This window comes from Orycteropus afer, unplaced genomic scaffold, assembly GCF_000298275.1.
Source record: "Orycteropus afer afer isolate SDZICR_OR568_19922 unplaced genomic scaffold, OryAfe1.0 scaffold00124, whole genome shotgun sequence".
NCBI lineage: Eukaryota > Metazoa > Chordata > Mammalia > Tubulidentata > Orycteropodidae > Orycteropus > Orycteropus afer.
Genome location: NW_006921711.1, coordinates 5,864,539 through 5,884,941, shown reverse-complemented (window position 1 = coordinate 5,884,941; position 20,403 = coordinate 5,864,539). Strand labels below are relative to the sequence as shown.

At 39.9% G+C, this 20,403-nt stretch overlaps 1 protein-coding gene across 1 annotated transcript in view; it reads right to left on the bottom strand.

Moving 5' to 3' along the window:
* Positions 1-20,403, bottom strand: part of EPAS1 (endothelial PAS domain protein 1) — a 126,740-nt gene that overhangs the window by 19,078 nt on the left and 87,259 nt on the right. Inside the window, exons 4-7 of the mRNA XM_007944420.1 lie at positions 19,365-19,516; positions 18,847-18,931; positions 16,085-16,203; positions 15,759-15,964 (exon numbers count right to left, since the gene is read on the bottom strand). Of these exons, the coding sequence (XP_007942611.1) occupies positions 15,759-15,964; positions 16,085-16,203; positions 18,847-18,931; positions 19,365-19,516 (562 nt within the window). The remainder of the gene's footprint in view (positions 1-15,758; positions 15,965-16,084; positions 16,204-18,846; positions 18,932-19,364; positions 19,517-20,403) is intronic.

Genomic DNA, 20,403 nt, shown 5'->3' with positions numbered 1-20,403 from the left:
CAGCAGAGATTTCTCCAGAAAGATTCCAGCAGGACCCCAGCCCAGAGCTCACTCACACCAGCCAGCTAGACTCAGACTGGGTGGGAAGGTCTCTGAACTCAGCAGCAGCAGACATATGCCCCAGTAGTCTGGCTGGGAGCAGACACCCAATGGTACCTCAGCTAAGATGGAGCCTGGGGGAGAATAAGGAGAGAGAAGACAGTGCTGGACCTTCCTTCCCTACAATTAAATTTCTTCTCAGCCTAGTCAAATGCCTTTCAAGCTTGGGCTGGGCATCAGAAGTACTGATGGGCCCTGCTCACAAATGGCCAGCCATTTACAGAATCACTGATTTGGAGATACACTACTTCTGTTCCTGGGCTGGTCTAGAATTTTCTAGAGACCCTCAAAGTGAAGCTATGGAGATTCTGGGAAAGAGCTGATTCCACTCTCTATAGAAATTTCATTTCAAGATTAGTATGCTTAAGTTAAACTGTTCAGAGTAAATGTTTATTATAATCAACCTGATAAGATGGTATCCTTTATCTAATGAATGTACCATTCATTGAAAAGCACACAATAGGCATGTTTTAGAAGTGGACAAACAAACCTAGTTTTCAGAATTGCCAGATATCTTCCTAGTGGCAGCTTACATTTATCTTGTCAACTAAAATAAATATTTGATGTCTCTCTCTTCATTCCTTTAAACTGACTACTATAAAAACTGAGAACACACATACCCCAAACACAATTGAAGAACATTTGAGTTGTCAAACTTCACAAAGCCAGGAAACCCCAACTTAAAGCTAATGGTCATTTGCCTCTATCTGCAGGCACACAGACGCCAGTGGAGAGGTTAATGAACCAAGCTTGTTTATAGGGTCGGTACCACAGTGCAGAAGGGCCTTCCCACTGACTTCCTTTGGTTCCAGAGAAGCCTTCAGAGCTGGGCTATGATAACACAACTTCATCTGCTCTCTCCATTAGGGGCAGGGGAACTTCTTTTTCTTTCTTTCTTTCTTTCTTTCCTTCTTTCTTTCTCTTTCTTTCTCTCTTTCTTATTAAGGGCCACTGACTCACTGGGAGAAAAAATCAGTTTGGGGTAACCCATAAATCTAAAAATCAATCTGTAAGGCTGTTCTGTTTTTAGAAAAGAGTGAAATTTAATTCACCAGATTTCAAAAATGAGAAGAAAAGTTACTCTTTAATAATGAAGTGAAAAAAGCAGACCAAGGATGAAGTTGGGAGAGAGGTGTAGACAGAGACAGCCACAAGAAGGCAGAAGAAAAAGGAAGGAAAAAAGAAAGAGAAAGGGTTGTTAAATTCTGAAATTAGTGTTAGCCCAGGTAAATTTGTGTGTCAGGCTGTTGGGGTTTGAACTTCAAATATGCCTTAAAAATGTAAAATGACAGTGAGTTTTTGCTCTTCAATCAATTGCTCTTTGTCCATTAAAATGTTCAGAGGCTTTGTTCAAATGGAGTCCCTCTGGCAGAGTGATAGAAAGAAAATGATTCTCTTGGCTACGGTGTTATGGCCATCACCTCAAGAAGCAGATGAAAGCCTGCCTCAGGCCTAAGATGGCCTACTCCTGTTCTCAGTGTGTACCCACGAAATCCACATGGACCACAGCTATCAAACCCGTGACTTCAGAAGCCACTACCTGGAGTCAAATGAGGTCTGGCCATAGTCAACTATGTGAGCAAAGGATTTGCTAAGTAAATTAATCATGTAAACAAGATGGTGAGAAAGTAAATACTTTCTTAAAACTACTTTAAGAGGATAAAAGTTTTAAGTTCTTTGTAACCACCTATTTGTTTTTCAAAGAATGTATTTGTTAATAAACTAGATTTATATTAAAGTCTGCTCTCTTTCCTTCTACCCTTTTGGCAATGGCCTCTCCTAGGCAACATGTGATTCACCTCATTTTGGTTTCTGTAGGGAGCTCTGGTGGCATAGTGCCTAAGGCATTTGAGTGCTAACTAGAAGGCTGGCAGTTCAAACCCACCAGCCACTCCTCGGAAGGCAATCTACTTCCTTAGTGATACCGCCTTCGAAACCCAAGGAACGGTTGCTATGAGTCAGGTCCAACTCAATGGCAGTGTTTTTTTTTTTTTTTTTTTTTTTTATGTGCTTATAAGCACTGCAACTGAGTTTCCTTAATACTCAGACTACTTACTCACTGAGATTCCAATGCCTCCTTGTTACTTTTAATTCAGATTTTGTTAGCTTTAAACAACAGTACTTAAGCCTTTTCTTTAAATACTACGTGGTTATATAAAATCTATATGATTGGCTCTGTAGTTAATGCAAAGTTAATTGCCATCCTGGCAGTGTGGTGGGTTGCAGGGCTGCCTATGTTTACACATAGGAAGTCAGCCCAGGCCCAATCCTGGCATGACTATCCTAGGTTTGCCAGCAGTTACCACAACGGCTTTTCATTCCCCTGAAATCCACAAGCAGTCGGAGGAATTCAGCCTTAAATTACAGCAAGAGATAAGCAGATTACGTAGAGGGAATAATTTTTGAATATTGAACTTTGAAGAAGCCCTGGTGGCGCAATGCTAAAGTGCTCGGCTGCTATCTGAAAGGCTGGCAGTTCAAACCCACCAGTGGCTCTGTAGGAGAAAGACCTGGAGATCTGCTTATGGAAAGATAACAGCCTAGGGAATACCACAGGGCAGTTTTACTTTGTCTACGGGGTCGCTATGAGTTGGAATTTACTCCACGGCATACAACAACAACATTGAACTTTGAAATAAATTCCAAAAAGAATTCATAGAGCTACCTCTTGTGGGGGTATTTTGGGCATACAGGATAAAATATAAACATTTCGTAAGTCCTCAAACTCTGTTAGACTGATTTAAACAGTCACCTAGCAGAGACACAGATGCATAAGGAGAGCATTTAACCTTTCTTCTAACTCAAAGATTCTTAAAGAGACACACTACATTCTGTTATCTAAGAAATGCAGAGAAAGGTGTGTGCCTGTAAAACTATTTAGAATACATTACGTATGAAATTAAACTACTGCGTGGAATATATTAATCTGAAAGGTTACCTTGAATTTAAAATGATACCTATTCTCTATGAAAAGTAGAACAAAATAATTATATCAAATATTTCTTAATATGCAAAGAAAGTATAAAAAATTTTGTTATTAATTTTCCTGAAGCCAGCCTATTTTCTTCTCAAACTTCAATACCATTGCCTTCCAGGTGGACTAGGCTGTGTGTGTGTATTTTACAACTCATAGTCCTCTATGATTTTCTGTACTGACATTCTTGTATGACCAACTCTCCCCTCACATTTCTTATCTCTACTATTCCTGACTTCTTTGAACATAAAGAATTCATCATCAATTTAATCCACAGAATTTGAAATGCAAACATCTTATTTACTTAGCTGTAACTGCTGGTATTATTATTTTGTTCTTTTCATTTTTTATTGTGATTTGGATGAAAGTTTACAGAGCAAATTCATTTCCATACAGCCGTTCATATACATTTTGTTTCACGACATTGCCTGCAATTCTCCATAATGTAGCATCTCTCCTACCACTTCCTCCCCATAGATACCTCTTCCCTGTGTCCTGCTGCTATTATTGTTCTTCAATCCAATCGCAAAACAAGAGTTGCCTTCAAATTCTTTACTTTTTCTGTAAAGATTCCATGACCTTTGTTCATTTGAATTTTTCGATATATTTTTTCCCAGTTTTATTGCTCCTCTCTACATAATTTGCTTTTGCAATTTATTTATAAGATACAAGAAGACTCATAAAACTGACACAATCAGTGGGATTATGTGAAGTAGAAAGACTTACCAAAAAAACCATTTGACTCATAGTGACCTTTCCTTGGGTTTCTGAGGTGGGATCACTATGGAAGTAGATCTTCCAACCTTCCTTCCAAGGAGTGGCTGGTGGGTTTGAACTGCCAGCCTTCTGGTTAGCAGTCAAATGCCTTAGGCACTACACCACCAAGCTCCCTAGAAGGACTTGGCCTCACCTTTATCGATGACTGGGTTTCTTTCAGAGTTATTATCTTTTGCCACTAGATGGCACTTCCTTGTGAATTTAAGAAATACCCATTTTAAAGTTAAACTACTTGGGAATAAGTATTGTCTTCCTTTTGGGTGAATGGAATGTTCTATTTTGTACTATTCACTGTGGTGTAAGTTGTCCATGTCTCAAACTATAAACTCTTAGAGAGCAGCAATCATCTTTTATATATATCTAATGTTGTTGTTGTTGTTATGTGCCGTTGAGTCAGACCTGACTCATAGCAACCCCTCCTTGGGTTGCCGAGTATCACTACAGAAGTAGATTGCCCAACCCTCCTTCTGAGGAGTGGCTGGTGGGTTTGAACTATCAGCCTTCTGGTTAGCAGTCAAGTGCCTTAGGCACTATTCTACCAGAGCTCCTACCTTTATCTAATAGTCTCCAGAAAATGGATAGAAAATGCTCAGTAAATAACCAAAAACCCACTGCTGTTGAGTCAATTCCAACTACTAGCAACCCCCACTGGGTTTTTGAGGCAGTAAATCTTTACAAAAGTAGATTGCCCAGTCTTGCTTCCATGGAATGGCTAGTGGGTTTGAACTACCAACCTTCTGGTTAGCAGTCAGATACTTTAGGCACTGTGCTACCAGAGGCCCTTCAGTAAATAACAGTTCATGAATTTTTGTTGCTAGGTGCCGTTGAGTCTGCTCCAGTTCACAGTGACCCTGTGTACAACAGAATGAAACATTGCTCAGATCTCTCCTGTGCTTGAGCCTATCATTGCATCCACTGTGTCCATTCATCTCATTGAAGGTCTTCCCGTTTTTTGCTGACCCTCTATTTTACCAATCATGAAATCCTTCTCCTGGGATTGATCCCTTCTGATAGCATTACCAAAGTCTGTGAGATGAAGTATGACCATTCTCCCTTCTAGGGAGCATTCTGCCTGTATTCCTTCCAATACAGATTTATTCATTCTTCTGGCAGTCCAAAGTATTTTCAATATTCTTCAGCAAAACCACAATTCTAATGCATCAGCTCTTCTTTAGTCTTCCTCACCCATTGTCCAGCATTCCCATACATATGAGGCTATTGAAAATACAGTTGCTTGAGTCAGGTACACCTTTGTCTTCAACATGACATCTTCATTCTTTGATGCTTTAAACAGGTCTTTTGGCAGCAGATTTGCCCAGTGCAATACAGCATCTGATTTCTTGACTGCTGCTTCCATGAGTGTTAATTGTAGATCCAAGTAAAATGAAATCCCTGACAACTTCAATCTTTTCTCCATTTATTGTGATGTTGCTTATTGGTCCAGTAGTGAGGATTTTTGTTTTCTCTTTGTTGAGGTGTAATCCAAACTGAAGGCTGTAGTAAGTGCTTCGAATCACCTTCACTTTCAGCAAGCAAGGCTGTGTCACCTGCATATTGCAGGTTGTTAATGAGTCTTTCTTCAATCTTGATGCTACATTCTTCTTCAGAGAGTCCATTTTCTTGGATTATTTGCTCAGCATACAGATTGAATAAGTATGGTGAAAGCATACAATCCTGACACACACTTTTCCTGATTTTAAACCACTCAGTATTTCCTTGTTCTGTTCAAACAACTGTCGCTTAGTCTATGTACACATTCCTCATGAGCACAATTAAGTGTTCTAGAATTCCCATTCTTCACAATGTTATCCATAATTTGTTTTGATCCGAATAGTGGAATGCCTCCACATAGTCAATAAAACACAAGTAAACATCTCTCTGGTATTCTTTGCTTTTAGCTAAGATCCATCTGACATCAGCAATCATATCCCTCATTCCATGCCCTAATCTGAATCAGGTTTGAACTTCTGGCAGTTCCCTGTCAATATACTGCTGCAATCATTTTTTTAAGTTATCTTCAGCAAAATTTTACTTGCATGTGTTATTAATGATATTGTTTGACAATTTCTGCATTCTGTTGGATCACCTTTCTTTGGAATGGGCACAAACATGGATGTCTTCTAGTTGATTGGCCAGGTAGCTGTTTTCCAAATTTCTTGGCATAAATGAGTGAGTGCCTCCAGCATTGCATCCATTTGCTGAAACATATCAATGTGTATTCTATCAATTCCTGAAGGTTTGTTTTTCACCAATTCCTTCAATGAAACTTGGACTTCTTCCTTTGATACCATCGGCTCTTGATCGTATGCTACCTCCTGAAATGATTGAATGTTGACAAATTCTTTTTGGTACAGTGACTCTGAATATTCCTTTCATCTTCTTTTGATGCTTCCTGCAGTGCTCAACCTTTTCCCACAGAATCCTTCAATATTGCAACTCAAGGCCTAGATTTTTTCTTCAGTCCTTCTAGTTTGAGAAATGCCAAGCATGTTCTTCCCTTTTTGTTTTCTAACTCCAGGTCTTTGCACATTTCATTATAATACCTTACTTTGTCTTCTTGAGGTACCCTTTAAAATCTTCTGTTCAGCTCTTTTATTTATTTCTTCCATTTTCTTCAGCTACTCTCTGTGCAAGAGCAAGTTTCAGAATTTCTTTTGATGTCCTTTTTGGTATATATGTGTGTGTATATATATATATATATATATATATATATATATTACTTTCATGTCTCTTTAATGACCTTTTGCTTTCTTCTTGCATGATGCTCTTGATGTCATCCCATGACTCATCTGGGCTTCAGTCATTGGTGTTCAATGTATCAAATCAGATCGTCTCTAAATTCAGGATCTATAATCAAGATCATATTTTGGCTCTCATGGAACTTGTTTTAATTTTTCTTTGGCTTCAACTTGAACTTACATATGAGCAACTGATGGTCTGTTCCACAGTTAGCTCCTGGCCTTGTTCTGACTGATGCTGATTGAGCTTTTCCATCATCTCAGATGAAATGGATATGATTCCCATATATTCCATCTCATGAGATCCATGTGTATATTCACCATTTATATTGTTGAAAAAAGGTATTTGCAATGAATAAATTGTTAGTCTTGAAAAATTCTATCATGCAAACTATAGTGTCATTTCTTTCACCAAAGCTAGATTTTCCAACTACTAACGCTTCTTGTTACCAAATTTCACATTCCAATGACCAATGATTATCAATAAATCTTGATTGCCTGTTTGGTCAATTTCAGACTACAGAAGTTGTTTTAAAAAAAATCAAATCTTCAATTTTTTCATCTTTGGCTTTAGTGGTTGGTGCTTAAATTTGAATAATAATAGCATTATTGGTACATGGATATTATACTATCACTGACATTGTGGTAGCTCAGGATAGATCTTGAAATGTTCTTTCTGATGATGAATGTGACACCATTCCTCTTCAAATCCTTATTCGCAGCATAGACCATATGACTGTCTCATTCAAAATGGCTAATACCAGTCAATTCCAACTCACTAATGCCTAGGATATCAATGTTTATGCATTCTATTTCATTTTTGTCAATTTCCAATTTTCCTAGTTTTATACTTCGTACATTCCACCTTCCCATTCTTAATGAATGTTTGCAGCTGTTTCTTTCTCATTTTGAGGCAGCAGATAGAAGTCCCCAAAGCTTTATTCCCTGCACATCATTGATGTCAACTCTACTTCAAGGAGGCAGCTCTTCCGCAGTCATATGTAGAGTACCTTCCAACCTGAGGGTCTCATCTTCTGGCACTATATCAGACAATGTTTCACTGCTTTCAGTGACCAAGTTTTTGAGAAGTGGTCCTTCTTCCTAGTCTGTCTTAGTCTGGAAGTTCCACTGAAACCTGCTGCTCTGTATTTTAGGAAACAGAGTATAAGGTCTATGTATCAACATAAATGGAGATGAGATAATCAGTTACACTAATAACTAGGAATACTTTAATCTTTCTACTCTCCTTTATTCCCATTATCTAGAGCAACTGACTGTCATACACATTACTGTAATCGATAAGTAAATTATTATAAAATTCATTTTTCAAAATGTTTCCTGTTTCAAATAATTACTATTCATCCTCTGATCCTTTACTAAGATGGACAGGACAATGCACTTTGAGCCATCTAAATTCCTTTAGCTCAGTCTCAGAATGTTTCAGAGCAGGTTGTTTTGGGCACAACCTCAGAGTTAAAACACAAGATCAGAGGCTTTTTTTAATATTTTATTTTTCTCCCCCTTTTCCTCTCTTCTCTTTTTCTCCATGGCCCTTTTCTTTTTGTTTGATTGTGCCTATGGTTCCAACATATCTAACAAAAAGTACCAAACTACTTCAAAGGTGGTTTTGTGGATTCTAATTGCACTGCATTTTCTTCACATTCTTTCTAATTTTTTTTATGGGAAAACAATCCCCTTTGTGTGAAATCACAGGCTCTCAAGTGTGTCAGATATTATTATACTTGGTGTATTTCTTGATTAAAATGGAGGAATCCCCCCCCCCACCACCATTAGCTATCTTATGTAGATATTGGTTTTTGAAGCATTTATTACAGAAGGGTACTGTTATCAATTGAACTGTGTCCCCAAAAAATACATGTTGTAAATCCTAATCACTATGCCTGTGGTTATAATTTCATTTTGGAATGGGTGGTCTTTGTTATGTCAATGACACAGGGTTAGTGTAGGGTGTGTCTTGAGTCAATGTCTTACAAGATATAAAAAGAGCAGATTAGGACAAGCAAGTAAGCAGAGATTGGGAAGATTGATATCCAGCTACCTGGAGATCCCCAATGAACCAGGAAAGAAGCTGAAGAGACAAGGACCATCCCCTAGAGCCAACAGAAGAGGAAGCCTTCCCCTAGAGCTGGCACCCAGAATTCAGACTTTTACCCTCCTCAGCTGTGAGAAAATAAATTTCTGTTTGTTAAAGCAATCTACTTGCAGTATTTCTGTTATAAAGCACTAGACAACTAAGGCAGGTAGTAAGGAAAAGAGTATGTCAGTGTGTGAGTATGAATGTGAGTATAAGTTTGTGTGTGTGAACATGTGCACCTGCCGTTCCCTATCACAACACAGAGCGAAAACAAAACAAGCTACCAAAACAAAAACTCCCAGCTCACATCAAAGCAACCTATAAATAATACTTAAGGGCTTAAAATTGTCACCTCTATAAATTGTGTAAGCCATGTATGTGCCCTTAATAATTGATCTGCTAATCGGTTAAACACAATTCTGTGTAACAGAACATAGGATGTCTTTAAATGCCTCTACATTCAACTCTCTAGCATTGCTGAATTCAGAGTATGGCTCATATAATTAGGTTTACTGAAAGGCAAGACTTTGTTGAAAATGCAATGTGTCCTGCAGAAGTTATAAACAAAATCACCCCCTATGTTATGTGTCACAAAGCCCTAAATCACAGCCCAGTATCTGTTCTGCCTACCAGCCCTGATCCAAACTAAGAAGGCAGCACAGTGCCTCTAACATTTCTGTGTATATTTCCTCTTCAAAAACTTTCTAGAGCCCAATACCTCATGCCTTTTCCCCTCCTCTTTAATCTAAAAGTTAGTTGCTTTTAGGATATGACCTGAAAGTCATTAAAAAGAAAACGAATGAATAACTTAGATGAACTCTTTACCTAGCATTTGTTTTTTCAACTTTAACAGAGACCAAAGTCTTAAGTTAAAAAAAAAAAAAAATTCCTGTTGTCAGGTATTATCTAGGAATGCCAGGTTATTTTCTAGGATAGTAGGGTTTCCCAATGCTCATGAAGTCATATTACAGATATGCTTTCCCCACATGGCTACATCCAGCTGTCATGGTTCACAGCACTGCAGATCTTATGAGGCTATGGGGCTTTGGTTTTGACATCAGCTCCCCTCAAACCTGAGACATGTTGGCCATGCACTGGGGTTATGATTCAGACAGTGAGAAGTCCTGTGGCAGTCCTATTACCACCATGGTAACTTCAGGGGAATTCCTGTGTTATCTCAGAATGCCCAGAATGTTCATTTAAATATAAGGACTGGAGAACTTCTGGTAAGATGGAGGAATAGGCAAACAAGCTACAAAGACCCTCTTTGACAAAGAAAAGAGAAACCAATTGACATAGATACATAAGATAATCCTGGAGCCCTTAGCTTTGAAAGGAAGGATACAGAAGTGGATTAATCACCAACTAGTAGAACAACCTGAATGAAAATAGTGCATAAGGAGACAAATGGAAGTGCAGACTGTCAGCTATCCCAAGGGCACAGACAGCTTGAATATTTCCAAATGGTGGTAGGACCTGAGAATTAACCTAAAAATTCAGCCCTGCTTGCCAAGGGCTGTATGGATGACTGCATTGGTGGCTGGTGACTAAAAAGGGAAACAGCAAAGAAAGAGACAAACTGGGTTGTGGACTTTTGGCAGTTTGGAGGGTACAGTCATTTTGAATGTTTACAAAACGTGGCCATTTTGAATATTTAAAGTGACAGCATTCTAGTTCAGATTCCAGGGACCTAAGAACAGGGTCCATTTTCCAAGGGCAGCAAAGATATACAGGAGGCTGACGACTGGAAAGGAGACAGGTAGTGAGTGCGTAAGTGCTGCCAACTAGTGAATAGAGGAGCACAGTACCCTACAGATAACATCCAAACAAAGCAAAGCAAACATAAATCTTGGGTGAATCACTCCAACATACAATCACCAACCAAATATAAACACAAAAATATCACAATGTCTCAGAGACAACAGAGCATCACAGTCCACACAAAGAAGCAAGATAAAACAATAGAAACAAGGGACCAGGATACAGGCCTAAAACACATCCCTGAGGAAGACGCAGCACTGGAATGCACTGATAAGGAATTCAAAAGAATTATATTTAGATATCTTCAACAGATTGTGAGACAGATCAAGGAAAACACTAACAAAATGGAGGAAAGCATAGAGAAAACCTTAGAACAATTATGGAAGACAACAGAAGAACAAAATGACAAAATAAATGAGATGTCAGAAATGATACAAAATCTACAGATAGAAATCCAGAAGATCAATACTAAATTTTCAGAAATGGATAAGACATTGAACAGGTAAAGGAGTAGAATTGAATCAAGGGAAGAGAGAATTAGTAAGATTGAAGACAAATACCTCAATATTTCTTTGGAAAGGGATCAATCAGAAAAAAGATTAAAAAAAAAAAAATGAAGAAAGCCTACAGTTCATGTGAGATACCATCAAAAGGAAAAACCTACATGTAATTGGAATTCCAGAACAGAAAGAGACAAATAAAACCACAGAGACAAGTGTTGAAGATTTTTTGGAAGAGAACTTCCCTGATATGATGAAAGACGAGAATATATCCATTCAAGAAGTCCAATGAACCCCAAACAGGATAGACCTCAAAAGCAAATCACCAAGATATATCACCATCAAACTCCTCAAAAGCAAAGACAAAGAAAGAATCATGAGAGCAGCACGGGAAAAACGAAGAATTACCTACAAAGGGAAAGCAATAAGACTAAACTCTGATTTGTCAGCAGAAGCCATGCAGGCAAGATGACAATGGGATGGTATACATAAAACCCTGACAGAAAAAAATTTCCAAACAAGAATTATATACTCAGCAAAACTGTCCCTCAAATATGATGGTGAAATTAGGACATTTCCAGATAAGCAGAAATTAAGGGAATTTGCTAAAACTACACCAACCGTACAAGAGATACTAAAAGAGTCCTTTGCACAGAGAACCAACAATAGCAAACAACAACCAACCATTAACATATATGATGACATAACCCAGAAACCAACCCAGTTATGGAAGTATCCAAAGGAAATAAGCCTACAAGATTGTAAACAGGGAACCAGAGACATCAATTGGCAAATGAGGACAACTACAAACCAGAAAGAAGGAAAAAACTGTGTAGTTACACAACTTCCATATGATGAAGAAGTTAAGACAATTACAAGATAGAATGGACTGTTCTAAACTGGGGAAGAAAATTATAAATCACAGCGCAATCTCAAACAAAAATGATAAACTTTCACATCAAAATAAAAAAGAGAACAAGCACAAATATTTAGCAAATATTTACACAATAGCAACAAAGGAAATGATAACATGATTCATAAACATAATGAGCTCAGCACAGAAAATGATATGGAACAAAGAAACCAGGAACACCACAAAAAAACACATAACAAAATGACAGCAATGAATTCATACTTGTCGATAATTACACTGAATGTCAATGGATTAATTGCACCACTCAAGAGATGGAGAGTTGTAGACTGGACAAGAAAACATAACCCATCAATATGCTGTCTACAAGAGACACACCTTAGAGACAAAGACAAAAATAGACTAAAAATCAAAGTTTGGAAAAAGATACATCAAGCAAATGGCAACCATAAAAGAGGACGAGTGGCAATATTAATTTCTGATACCATTGCCTTTATGACAAAAACCACCATAAGAGACAAGGAAGAACATTATATAATGATTAAAGGATCAATTGAACAAGAGGATATAACAATAATAAATATCTATGGACCCAATGAAAGATCCCCAAAATACATAAATCAGACTTTTAACAGAATTGAAAAGACAAATAGATGACTCCACAGTCATAGTAGGAGACTTTAATACACCACTTTCAATTAAAGAGAGAACAACTGGAAAGAAACTCAAGAAAGACGCAGAAGATCTAAACAATACAATTCACCAACTTGACCTTATAGACATCTACAGAGCACTTCACCCAACAACAGCACATTATACATTCTTTTCCAGTGCACAGGGAACATTCTCCAGGATAGACCATATGTTAAGCCAGAAGAAAGCCTTAATAAATTTTAAAACTAAAATACTGCAAAGCATCTTCTCAGATCATAATGCTATAAAATTAGAAATCAACAATAGGAAGATCAATGGAAAAAGAGGAAACACATGGAAACTGAATAACACCCTCCTTAAAAATGACTGGGTAATAGAAGAAATGAAAAATGAAATTAAAAAATTCCTTGAATCAAATGAGAATGAAAACACAACATACCAAAATCTTTGGGATACAGCAAAAGCAGTGATCAGAGGCCAATTTTATAGCAATAAATGCACACATTATCATTATTCTCAATGGAAAGAGATTGAAATTATTCCCCTTGCTAATGCAAACCAGACAAGGATGCCCTCTATCACCACTTCCATTCAATATTGTATTGGAAGTCCTAGGCAAGGTGATAAGTCAAGAAAGGGAAATCAAAGGCATCCAAATTGGTAAGGAAGAACTAAAACTATCCCTGTTTGCTGATGATATGATCCTATACATAGAAAACTCAAGAGACTCAGCAAAAAAAACCTACTGGAACTAATTGAGAGATTTAGCATAGTGGCGGGATTCAAGATCAACACACAAAAATCAGTTGGATTCCTCTACACCAGCAAAGAGATTGCTGAAAAGGAAATAAGGAGATCAATACCATTTACAATTAAAAAAAAAACAAAAAAAAAAAACTCACTGCCATCAACTCAAATCCTACTCACAGAGACCCCTCCTTGGGTTTCCGAGGTGGTATCTCTATGGAAGTAGATTGCCCAGTCTTCCTTCTGAGGAGTGGCTGGTGGGTTTGAACCACCAGCCTTCTGGTTAGCAGTCAAATGCCATCTCACTAGGGACACAAAAGACCTGTACAAAGAAAACTGCAAAACACTACTTCAAGAAACTTTAGGAGATCTACATAAATGGAAGCATATACCATGCTCATGAATGGAAGACTGAACATTGTGAAAATGTCAATACTACTCAAAGCAATCTATGTATTCAACGCAATTCCAATACAGTTCCCATCAACATTCTTTAAGGATATGGAAAAACCAATCACTAATTTTATATGGAAAGGAAAGAGATCTCAGATAAGCAAACCACTATTGAAGAAGAACAAAGTAGGAGGTCTCACACTCTCAGATCTCAAAACCTACTATACAACCACAGTAGTTAAAATAGCCTGATATTGGTACAACAACAAACCTGACACACAACATGCATTCCTCTGGTGCCTGCCTTTAGAGCAAGCTCTCTCTTTAATCATTATCATTACCACAACAACAAGAATAATAACTGCAATAAAGGCCTGATTGGATTAAGGTTCTTCAAAAGGTTTCATATGTGCCATTTCCTCCTTTTGAGGTTGGAGTGTTTCTTTCTACTTGTATACCTACACACCATCTCTAATAGCCTTGAGTTCTGGTACTGTGATGGTCAGAGCTGGGAGACAGGAATGACTGAAGGATACTTTTCCAAAAGTACTTAATTGTGGTGGGAGTGGTGGTTAATTCTAAGAAGAGGCCACAAATCAATACCCCATCCATGAAGAAACTCCAGATAGCCCTGAGCAATCTATGAAAGTGCTTTCATAGCTGATAACTCATCTGACAGTGACTCTGTGAAACAGGCTGAGATAGTATTATCACTCTCATTTTACAGATGAGGAAACTGAGACCTTAGGATTTCCTGAGGAAAACTATAGAAGATGAGGAGAGAATGGTTGGAGTAGCAAAGAGCTGCCACAGGAAATAGGACTCTGGGGAAAAATGGAGACTCTGTACACTGCAGAAGGCTGAGGTCACATTGGGGGATTGCTGCCCAGAAAGGTACATCCATGGATGCTTAGCCTTCAAGCAGTGGTGGCATTTACTTGGCCAGGCCAACCTGGGCCCTGTCTTCCTGAATCAGCACCTTCTCCTGGCTTTTCTTGCATGCCTTAGTGTTGGTCATTGCTCACCACATCTATTCTGTCCTATCTTCCTCCTTCCACTTCCTGATCATCAGGACTTCACATTTCCAATGCTGGAGCCAGACGTCAGGCAATTGGGGGAGTTAGGAGCTGTAGTGGGGCTTTAACACTCCATTCCACTACAACCCAAGTCATTTGCCCATCTGTTTCAACCCTCAAGTTAATCCAAGAGCTTGATGTGACATGGCTTACATCTGTAGCCTTATGTGCTCTTTCAACAACTTTAATATGGATACAATGTAGGTGAAAATAATAGCTGACATTGAACATTATTTATTGGAATTGAATCCATGCCATCTAGTCCCAGAGTCCATGCTCTTAACACTACATTATATCACAAGGGAATTTCCACTTGGGCCTGGCTTTGGGGCTCGGGAAGTTCATGGTTGGCACAAATGGTGAAGTGCTTGACTACTACTAACTGAAAGGCTGGTGGTTCTAACCCACCCAAAGGTGACTTGGAAGAAAGGCCTAGACGTCTGCTTCCCAAAGGTCACAGCTACTGAAAACCCTGTGGAGAACAGTTCTACTTTGAAACACTTGGGATCACCATGAGTCCAGTCAACTTGATGGTAACTAGCTTAATGCCCCTCATGTAAAAACCTTCAAAATGTGGCTAGAAGGTGACTGGGATGGAGCTGTATTCAGGGGTGGTAAAAGCTGAGAGGAAAGCACAGTAATGGAAGAGAACAAGAGAAAGCCATCTGTCTGTGGGTCAGTTTCCAGACCACAACCCAAAGCTCCCAGCCGGTCTCTGAATGGAGAGTACCGACAGAAATCTCTAGACCCTTATCTCCTTGGGGAAGGAGACTGTTCTGGAAATTCCCTTAGTAGCCAGATACATATGCGGAGGGTTATGTATACACCACAACAACGACAAGAGCATCATACACCAGAACAGCTCTACAGACAGGTGCTGATGCTGCTTCAATGGGGACACCACCAAATCTGATAGTAGGAACCTCTTAGCTGCACTGTTGGAACTGAACAATGAAACAGGCTTATGAACTTGAATATTTATGCCTCAGACCCAGACATTTGCCACAGGCACATCCCCATTCACATGCAGGTAAGACCCACCCCACTGCTGAACAAACACACCAGGCCCCCACCTGTCATCACAGTAAGTGAACTTCATGTCCATGCTGTGGCGGCTCAGGAAGGTCTTGCTGTCCAGGGGGATATCCATGTGTGATGGGTGCTGGATGGGCTCACACATGATGATGAGGCAAGAGAGCAGGGGATCCTTGTAGCCACAGAGACTACTGTGAGGGGCGCAGTTGTTGTAGACCTTCATCTGGCCAGTGCAATGCAAGACCTGGAGACCAGCAATGGAGGGTCAGACATAGGCCAAGGTGTGGGGGGTGGGGGATGGTGGTGCTTAAGGGGCCCACTGTCCCATACACAGGACTCCAACACAGGCCTGAGGCTGTCCTACCTTCCAGGTGGCTGATTTGAGGTTGACGGTTCGGCCTCTGTTGGTGACTGTGCACTTCATCCTCATGAAAAAATCCCGCTCTGTGGACATGTCTTTGCTCTTCTTCCCAAAACTAGAGCCTGGATGAAGGTGGTAGGGAGGGCAGTTGAATTCAGTTTTACTGAAGAGAGGTTCCATGCAGTTGTCCTTGGAACCTTATTCTTTGCATTTCTCAAACAAAATGTCCCTTCCCCATTCATACCACAACCACTTCCTATTTGCTCTCTGAGCACCTACAGGTTGCCACATACTCAGCAGCAGTTTGTCAGCCTATCAACTAATGTTTCTCATGTTCAGCTTGTCTCTTCAACTGGAATATAACCTCCTGAAGGTAGGGGCTGGGCCATAATTTTATTTCCCATTGTACCTAACACATGGTCGCCCTCGATCCAATGACTATTACAAATGACCTCAGCAAATCTCCTCTGGGGCAGACCTGGGCTTTCTAACAGGAATTCTAAACAGCCACAGTTACTCCAAGGCAATATGCCTCCTCAGGTTAGAGATGTCCCTCAGACATTCTGCCCTTTAATTTATAACCTGTCCTTCAGGAATTTGAACGCTATTGTACTCTATTTGCAATCTGCAATGTCTGCTTTTAAGATATTGTGCCATTAGCTTCTTCTCTAAAGTGGCATGTGTCAAGGCTCAAGAGAAATCTCTGGTTCAAATCTCCTGGGATTTAATTAGCAAGTCCACTTTGAAGATTAACTCAACATGCATAATATCCTTTCTCAAGCAGAATTAAATAAATCACCAACACCAGCAACACAGCTTCCTTCCTTATTGTCTTCAAAAAGCTTGTCCATTCAGTACATTTTCTACCTTTTCCAACACAAAGTAATGGATGCAGCAAGTATCAATTGAGTCCCCCTTGTCCAAATGTATATTCTGCCCACACCATCATCCCTGTCCTGAGCCTTACAAGCTACATTCCTGTCCTCTGGCCCCATCACAGAACAATCTGGAGCCTTGCTTCAAATAGTCACACCTCTCCCTCTAGGCACAGCCATCAGTCCCTACACCTAAAGTTGCAAAGGACTTTGATTCACTTGATACTCATGTCCCTAAAGAGTTGCATGTCAAATGAAATGCAGCACCCTTGAACCTATCTTAGACATTCTTAGGAGAGCTCACTAAAAAACAGACCAAACAGTGACTCTTTTTGTACTTTTAAAAGAGAGTAATCTTTCATCATGATTATAACACTCTCTCTCCTATCCTTAATTATGTATATTATAATTTTAATTTTCATTGGTGGGGTTTGCATATAATGAGACATACGTGTAAGTTGTGGTCTGGACCTAACAGAGCAGCTTCAGTGTGGGAGGAGGGTAACTGAGGGGGACCCACTTGTGGCTGTTCTCTTCGGTTATTAATATGGCTTCCTAACTTCTTAACCTCCAGATTCTACCCATTCTGCCATTTGATTAATCTTTCTAACCATAGCTCCAATCAGATCACCCACTTTTGCTCAAAACCTCAACAGCTTCCCATTATCAACAAGGTAAAGTTCGAGGCCCTCTGCTTGACCTTTAAAGGTTTCCATACTCTGCCTCTTGGCTATATCCTCCTTTAGGAGCTCACACAAACTCTGCTTCCAGATCATGGGTCCACTACAGGACTACACCTTCAATGAGGATTTGCTGATTCACTGAGTTTGACTGATCAAAAATCCAATACATGCACCAAGAGATCTAAAGTTCTACTCAGATAAACAGAGCTCACTTGGCTATGAATCATGGCATTTGAGAGCTGGCAGGTCCTAGACTTTGCTTCATCCAATACCATCAGTTAGAAAAGAGTCACCCTAGGGAACAGAGAGGTAAAGTAACTTGGCTCAGGTCACACAGTTGAGCTGAGATTAGGGTAAGTGGTCAAACTGAGACCAAGAACCCAGGGACCAAGGGATTTCAGGGGTAGAGAAATAATGAGAGACTTTTTGCTTTTCTCAGACTTTAAGCATCTGCTTTAGAAATGGATTCAGGACTAAGCCATGAGAAGGCCTAGAAGTTCCCACTTTTGTACTTTTGGGAATCCTGTCATGTTAAAAGTCTAGCTACCCTGGAGACAGCATGTGGAAAAAGAGATACTCCAAGGAGTGAGACCTAAGCCCAGCCATCCTAGCATCCCAGCTGAGTCCAGACCTTTAGCTATCTGCCACCAACGTACCAGGAACATGACTGAGCCATCTTGATCAGCCCAGTGGAACCCCCAGATAAGTCTTGGCCAGATGACAGCCCATGGACTAAAAGAACAACCCATAGGATGTAAGAGATAATAAAACAATTGTTGTTGAAGCTACTTTTCTTTGAGGTGGTTGTTACATAGCAACAGGCTATTGCAACTTTCTCATGAACATTCAGAGATGAGTGCATTGGTTTGGTTGGCATCACTTGGCAAAGTTGCTAGACTCTCAGGTGATGAAACCTCCTGGAGATAGTGTCCTAACCTAAAGGAGTAGCCTAATAGTGTGATATCAGGCACCATGCAAGTCCAGAAGCAGATAACCATGAGTATTGGGTCCTTTCAGAGCACCAATTATATCTTATAGCCTTCATGCCTACACAGAGGGCCAGCCCTGCTGCATTTTTTATGGGTGTTAGTTTTTCCTGGAGTATAACAACCATGGGCTGTCTCTCCTATACTTGTAGACAAAGGGAATGCAGATCTTGTCCCAGAGGGGAAAGGAGGAAGGAAGCACACAATGAAGACTACTTTACCATTTTTGAGACTCAGGTTCTCACGGATCTCCTCATGGTCACAGGGATGAGTGAAGTCAAAGATACTGTGTCCTGTTAGCTCCACCTTTTCAAAAACAAGGTTGGGCTTCATCAATGCCAGTGTTGAAGTGGAAGATTCCAACAAGAAGTGGACTCACTTTCCAGATTTGGAGAAAGGGAGGACATTGAACCAGGTCTCCTCATATTCCCAATCTAATAATTGGGACCACTAAGGATGTAATAGATGACTATCCATTGATGACCATAGAGTTACCCCACAATGATTGACCAGTTAATCTAGTCAGCAGAGAGTTGTCCACCAGGATGGCCATCAGCAATGCCGAACCCAATGCTAGGGAGTATGAGTCCTATCTGAGATTTATAGCCTGGCATCAGTGAGGGTCAGAGTGGGTATAAGCAAGGAGAGGTTGGGAGAGAATGTGACTAGCACCTTTCACTAATTTCTACCACAAATGGAAACTTTTTCCCTTTTTGAAAGAGAAAGAAGAAGGTGTCACCTGTGTGAGTCCCATGAACTTGTTGATGTTTTCTGACAGAAAGATCATGTCACCATCTTGGGTCACCACAGCAATGAAACCCTCCAAGGCTTTCAGGTACAAGTTGTCCATCTGCTGGTCAGCCTCAGCTTCAGACTCATTTTCAGAACAAACTGGAAAGAGAAAGATGATTGAATGACTTGCCAGACTGTGAACACAGACATGACTGGCATGGATAGATGGCCTCCAGGGAGGGTTCAAAGGCATCAATGGCCTTTTCTAGAAATGCACACTGCCAACCATCCAAGTACCTGCCCCATGCCCATGCAGTGAGCATTTGGTGAGCACCACTACATAGAGGACACCATGAGATGGCTTTTCAGCCAGAATGGTGACAGTGACAGTAGTATTTGCAGTAAGTACTAATAGTAGTAACAGTTACAGTCATAGCTATAACAGTAGTCATAGGAGTGGTAGGAACAAAAACTTTAGCTGCTAATGTATATTGAGCAATAACTGCATGCCAGACACTGTACTAAGCATGTTATATATCTTCACAACAACCTATGAGTTAGGTACTATTCTTAGTCTCATTCGACAGATGAAGCTTAGACAGGTTAAGTTACCGGTCCAAGGCGGTAAAGCTTATAAGCCACATTTTGAACCCAGGCCTCTGAATCCAGAAGCCACACTCTTTAACTGTGTTTAGATTTTAAAGAATCTGTGAGTCTATTCCTAGCTCAGATTCTATTCCTTGCTCTGCCTCTTAGTGGACTATGACTTCAAGTGAGTAACAATCTCTTCAAACATCAGTTTCCTTATCAGCTAAATGGGGATAATAATTTCCATCTCATTAAGTTGTAAGGATTAAATAAGTATGTAAAACGCCTAAACTGTATCAACACATGTGAATTCTTTCCCTGTTCCGTTCCTTCTAAGACGCTGTCACTACCGCCAAATTGCTCAAAGTGTAGGTGGGGGACAGGTGGCACACAGATGCAAGACTAAGGGAGTCAAGATGGAAGCCCAAGGAGGAGTGTAGACTCAGGGTGCACAGGGA